At 37.4% G+C, this 6,656-nt stretch overlaps 1 protein-coding gene across 1 annotated transcript; it reads right to left on the reverse strand.

Annotated features, from left to right (window-relative positions):
* Nucleotides 1-4,467: 4,467 nt before the first annotated feature.
* Nucleotides 4,468-5,302, reverse strand: LOC130736594 (uncharacterized). Its single transcript, XM_057588407.1, has 2 exons — nucleotides 5,043-5,302; nucleotides 4,468-4,630 (listed from the first exon to the last, which is right to left on the reverse strand). The coding sequence occupies exons 1-2, from the start codon at nucleotides 5,300-5,302 to the stop codon at nucleotides 4,468-4,470; spliced, it is 423 nt and encodes a 140-aa protein (XP_057444390.1).
* Nucleotides 5,303-6,656: the final 1,354 nt, after the last annotated feature.

The following is a 6,656-nucleotide window of genomic DNA, read 5'->3' on the forward strand; positions in this document are numbered from 1 at the left end:
TATTTAAAAAATAATCATTATTCCAAATAAGTTTTAATTCCTTAATTACGTCAATTTCTTTTTTTACAATTCATGTTATGACCGCAATGAATTCAAAATGTCTATAAACTCAAACATTAATTATTAACTATTGACTAAAATATACCTTTTTCATAATTTTAATAAATGTGTAGTAATAATCTATGAATGTTAGTTCGTGTTAAATAAAATAATGCTGAAAATTAGCGTGCTTGAATATATGCATTAATTAAGTTTTAAACTACTTAAAACTTAAATTTGAAATTTGAATTATAGTTATCAATAAACAGTTGTATTTACTTTTTCAAAATTGTATTAAAGGAGCCGATTGAAAACCCATGAAACCCTAATTTAGTACAAAGTTAATGACAATTACTTACATTTATTCGTTTCCACGTAGAAACCTTTAATCTACGTCTACTAATAAATTCGGCATGTTACTACACCCACTATTATGCTAAAAAATTCAGATATTCATTCTCTTAGCCTAAAACCTGTTTCTCACAAGCAAAAAGTATCTATCTATCCCTAATGAATTCCCATTTTCTGCTTCTCCAACTATTCCCACATTTGAGGATAAAGAGTACATTGATGCAATCAATTAAGCATGTGAATGTAATGGTGAACAAGGGTCAGGACATAAATTAAGAAGGTTATGTGCTTAAATTCTCATAACAACTACTGTGAGCAGCCCATATAAAATATGGAATAACACTTGGAAACTATTGCATGGCTAAGGGCATCGAACATGAATATTAAGAACTCTTAAGCAACCAGGTATCACTCCAACTTTTGTTATAATTTGATCGATCCAAGAGCTTACTTGAAGAAATTGTCTTCTACAAATTGACAATCTTCTTCAATCTAATGGGAAGTCTGTCAAAGAATTTACAAGTTTCTCATATGTTGATTTATCCGAAGTTGATCACTTCACAATATAAATAGTTTTGGAGTCGAATAAATTCTGGATGACGATGATATCCATGAGATATCACAAATTGACTCAATTTATTATAATGTCCTTCATGTTTTAGTTTTGGCGTTCACTTGGGCATGGTTTTTTTATTGTTTTTTTCTTTGTACGTTTTTTTACACTTCTTCTTCATGTAATAGATGAAGGTTTTTGATTTAATAAATTTTTATCTTCTACAACACCGTTACGGAAAAATAACCATTCACACACACTTTTTTTTTTCGATCCATCGGAAAACATTCACGCGCACTATACTTCAAGCGTATAGAAACATATTACCATGTGAATAAAAAATATATAAAATTATTCAAACAAGTAATTAAAGTTCAAACATTTTCACCTAACAAATGCAAACAAAGGAAATTACAAAAAGAAGAAAATAATATAGTCATATAACTTAGTCAATCCAATCAATACCTAAAAAAATCAAATTAAAATATCTAAATAATTTCAAATAATAATTAAGTTTTTAATAATTTTAGGCAATTACTACTATTAATTTTAGCATGTTAGTAAATGTGAAATTCAAAAATTAAAAAAACACTTTCATAATTTGAAAGCAACTTTGATAGTAAACTAAGAAAAAAACTCTTACTGGTGCATTGGAGGTGTTTTTAAAGTGTTAGGTCTCTTTTTCTTTTATCTTTCGATGCACCCTTGCAATCTGATTCCCACGGTTGCTGATTCTCTTTGGATCTCTCGGAAAATCGCAACCAGATATAGTGAGTACTGTACCACCCCCAAAGCGATGAATTTGCTAACTGATTATACCTTCAGGGCTGACGGTGATGACGCTCACCTTGATATAATTGCATGCGCCCCTGATGAGCTTTGGGAAACCTGATATTAGTGGGAAAAACCATACATATTTTTTCAAAACCATGTTCTTTGACCTCGAATACAAACTCCCTCTTTCTGATTTCACTTGCTCTAGTCTATCTCTAATGAACATCGCCCCCACTCAACTTTCTGCTAACGGCTGGGCCTACCTTAGGGCTTTTGAGCTATTGTGTATCTGCCTGAACATTGTGCCTACTTGCAAAAAATTCTTTTCCTTTTTTGAAACTTCCGGAATGAAAGTAAAAGGTGAATATATCTCCTTATCTTCCGCCCGGGGAAGTGGACTATTCACCTTGTTCAGGAGCAATTACAAGCATTGGAAAGGAAAATTTTTTAAATTAAAAGAAACAGAGAAATGCAAAGACATTTTCTATTTTGATGAAGGCACCCCCCGCTTTCCCTTCTATTGGACTGATAAGCCTGAACTTATTTACAAGGTGCTTGAATCCTCTCTAACAATTGATGAAAATTTTGAGATTGACTTTCTGTCCACAATCCACTTAAAGCTCTATGATTTTTACCAAGCGTTCCGAGAAAGAAATTTATCAAAATTTGTTGGTAAGAGTCACATTTTAAATTATCTACAAGTTGTATCACCCTAAAGAAAAATCTGACTTTAGCTTTTCTTTTCTTACAACTTTCAGCCAAGATGTCTCATCTCTCAGAAGATGACATTCTCCGCTTTCACCGTGAACAGCAGGCGCTGAAGAAAAAAGCTTCGCCTGCCCAAACTTTGATTGAACCTGAAGGAAGTCACTCTCAGACAGAAAAGAATCTGCCCACGAAGAAGCAAAGAAAGAATCAAGCTTCTGAGACCCGCTGAGAAAACTCCATTCCAATCTTCCATGGAGAAATTCATGATTAAGAGAGGAAATCAATATGGATCCTCCAGCGCCCCGCCTCCCTCATGGAGGTATGCTCTTAAAGAATTTGAAGACATGACTTCCGAAGAAGTCACTTCACTTTGGGATTCTCGAATCAACTTCAACTCTCTGGTGGACGCGAACCTTGTTTTTGAAGCCGATCGGGAAAAAAATAGGAAAATTGGCCTACAGGAGGCATGTCAAGCTTTGATGACTAAAGGCTTAGAGATTGCAGCCATCTCCAAAATGATTGAGATAGAATCCCGCGGGTGTGTGATGGGCTCTCCACTACTAAAAAGCTTGAGGATCAAGAGAAGGAGAATGCTAAGCTGAAATCGGCCATGAAGTTGATGGATAAATCCAACAAAGTCAATGAGAAAAAAGCCGCAGACCTGGCTTTGGATCTTGACAAATTGAAAAAGACACTTGAAGAAAACCAAGCCTTGATGAAGGCGAAGGAAGAGGAAAACCACAAGATGAAGGAAGAGGCGAACATTTTGGCCTCTAAGAACAAAGATTTGAAGAAGTATGTTGATGATCTTTCTGCTGACACAGCCTCTCTAAAAGCCTCCATTCTATCTCAACTAGAAGCTGGCTTGGCTAAAGCTAAAGAACAAATTATGTTTCTCAATCCTGACCTGCCCATCAAAACTGAAGGCAGCGATCCTTATGCTAGGATCATGGATGGAAAACTAATCATGCCGAACTTTGAAGAAGAGGAAGAAGAAGAAGGCGAAGAAGAGGAAGAAGATGAAGAAGAAAGAAATAACAACAAAGGTGGAGATATTAATGACAAGGAGGGCGAAGGAGAGAACCACTAATCCTTCGCCAGAGAAATAGAAAATGATGTTTTGTTCCTCTCTTGGTCTTATACCAAAAGGTTGTTTTAGTTCCCTTCTTTCTAATTTCCCAGTTTTTAAGTACTCCGCTCATCCTGAATTGTACTACCCTATCTCTAAATTAATGCAAGAATGTTTATGTTGAAAACTTTGTTGTTATCGCTAAATCTCAAGTCAACATCATTCTCCACACTTGTATTTTTTCCCTATCTTAATGCTAACGTAATATTCAACTCAAAGGCTATTTCGATTTCTAAACTAAAAGTATTATATCAACAGTTTGAGAAAATGAAAATAATTCATTGCAAAAGTACCTTTCATCTGAATCCTTTTGATCGCAAAGCGCTGGGCTTATCAATTCTTTCGGAAAAAGAAAAAATTTTAAGTTTCTTTAACAACTATTCTTTGAATTCATAAGGCCTTTGCATTTTTGAATTGAATCAAAAATAAAAAATCAAAAGTTCAATTCATTCTGATATGAAAACTTGCTCGCTTGGAGACTTTGTGCTTAATTTGGACAAGCTTAATCCAAATTAAGGCTGTGCTTACGAATTCGTGGCCAAATGCTCTAGTTTTAAGAGACTTACTCTTTCTCAATTGCCTAGCGTCGCCCAATTGATAGACCTGAGTTGAAAATTAAATCAAATGCTGAGAGAGCACTCAAGAAACTTTTTAAAGGTTATGCCTCGTTAAAAACTCTCCCGCTTGGGGTAGAGAAAAGAGTGCATACCTGTGTATTCATTAGAATATAATGTCATGCCTCGTTAAAAACTCCCCCTTCTGGGTAGAGAAAAGAGTGCATGCTACTAAGTCTTAATAGACAAACCACATAGTCTTGACACATGAAACAAATACAGAAATCACAAAACAAACCAACACGATGTAGTTTTTGAACACAACAAACAAACTGAAACGAAATAATCAGAACACAGCTTCAACTGTAGTAATAACGCAAGTGTTGCGCGTTCCATGCCCTGGGAATCCTGCGCCTAGATAACTCCTCAAGGTGGTAAGCCCCATGTCCCAAATCACGCAAAATTCTGTACGGCCCTTCCCAATTTGGTGTTAGCTTTGAATCAGTAGGGCCCTTCGCCTTTCTGCGTAATACCAAATCCCCCACTTGCATACTCCTGGGCACCACTCAAGTATTGTAACGCCTTTCTGACCTTTGCTTAACTGTAGCTTCTCTTAAACGAACCTCAGCCTTCATTTCCTCTGCCAAATTCAAATCCACTAGAACATTTTCTCGATTCCGTTTTTCATCATACGTTGCCACTCAAAAGGTCATGGATTTCCACCGGAATCATTGCATCAACTCCATAAGCAAGCTTGAAAGGTGTTTCTCCAGTAGTAGATTGTGGTGTCGTGTTATAAGCCCAAACCACAGTTATCAACTCATCAGCCCACAAACCTTTTGCTTCGCCCAACCTCTTCTTCACACCATTCAAAATGACCTTGTTTGCTGCCTCAACCTGCCCATTAGATTGCGGGTGCTCCACTTAGGCGAACCTCATTTCAATTCTCATCTCCTCACATAAATCTCTGACTTTCTTACTTGTAAATTGTGTTCCATTGTCAAAGACAACTGTTGCTGGCACTCCAAACCTGCAAATTATTTTCGTCCAATAAAACATCTTAACCTTCTCAGCTGTAATCTTCGCCATGGACTCCGCTTCAATCCATTTTGTGAAATAATCTACTGCTACCAAAACGAACTTGACTTGAGCCCCAGCTGGAGTGAATGGTCCCAGAATATCAACGCCCCACATTGCAAATGGTCATGAAGAACTCATTGAACTTAGAACTTCTGGAGGTGCCCTATGGAGATCAGCAAAGACTTGACACTTCTCACATTTTTTGACATATTCCACACAATCGCCCTTTAAAGTTGGCCAATAAAACCTGCTCTCAACACTTTCGAAGCCAAAGACCTTCCTCCAACATGACTTGCACAGACTCCCTCATGTACTTCAAACATAATCCTTTCCGCATCTTCTTCATTGACACATCTCAACAGAGGAATTCCAACACCCCTCCGGTAAAGCTGTCCTCCCATCATCGTGTAGTGACTTGCCTCTCGAATCTGATCTTTTGAAAACAAAGCTAAGTCTGACCCATTCGCCTCCAGGCACACTCGGATTCGATCCATCCAATCTAGAACTACTCCGCCTGTCACCATCACAGCAACATCTTCATTCACACTTGGGCCCTTCAGAGTTTCTTGAATCACTGACTTGTTATTACCTGGCTTTTTGGTGCTTGCTAATTTAGATAAGATGTCAGCCCTGGTGTTTTCCTCCCTTGGCACATGATTAGCCTGAACCTTGTCCATCTGTTTTAACAATTTTTGAACTTTTACCAAATACTTAGCCAACTGGACATCCTTCGCCTGATAGTCTCCCTTTATCTGATTTGCCACAAGCTGAGAATCAGTCTTGATTAAAAGACAACGTACATCCATCTCCATGGCAAGTCGTACTCCTGCTATTATCGCTTCATATTCCGCTTGGTTGTTACTTGCCTTAAAATCAAACTTAAGAGATTGCTCAATAGTTACTCCGCCTGGACCCTCCAAAACTATGCCAGCTCCACTTCCTTTTAAATTTGATGAACCATCAACAGACAAAACCCATTCTACCTCCTCTGATATTTTCTCCTCTGGAGACATTTCATTCACAAAATCTATTAAACCCTGCGCCTTTATCCGCCCCTTCTTCTCAAATACTATACCAAATTCTGATAACTCGACAGCCCAAGAAACCATACGCCCTGCTAAATCAGGCTTTTAGAGTACTTGGCGCGGTGGGAAGTCAGTTTTGACTTTGATATGAAAACCTTGGAAATAAGGCCTCAACTTTCGGGCGGAGATAATTAAAGCTAGTGCATCCTTTTATATTTTTTGATACCTTGCCTCAGCCCCTTGTAAAGCGTGGCTTACAAAATATACCATTCTCAACTCATCCTTGCATTCTTGTATTAAGACAGAACTCACATCATTATCTGATATGGAAATGAAAATTGATAGCGGAATACCTGGAATTGGTTTTGACAAAATGGGAGGCTTAGCCAGATGCTCCTTTAATTGTTGAAAAGCCTGCTCACATTCATCCGTCCCCTGAAAAG

This window comes from Lotus japonicus, chromosome 2, assembly GCF_012489685.1.
Source record: "Lotus japonicus ecotype B-129 chromosome 2, LjGifu_v1.2".
NCBI classification, from domain to species: domain Eukaryota; kingdom Viridiplantae; phylum Streptophyta; class Magnoliopsida; order Fabales; family Fabaceae; genus Lotus; species Lotus japonicus.

Coding starts and splice junctions, on each gene's coding strand:
- LOC130736594 (XM_057588407.1), bottom strand. CDS start 5,302: ATGTGGGGCGTTGATATTCTGGGACCATTCACTCCAGCTGGGGCTCAA. Junction 4,631..5,042: donor GAGATGAGAATTGAAATGAG/GTTCGCCTAAGT, acceptor GGTATTACGCAG/AAAGGCGAAGGGCCCTACTG.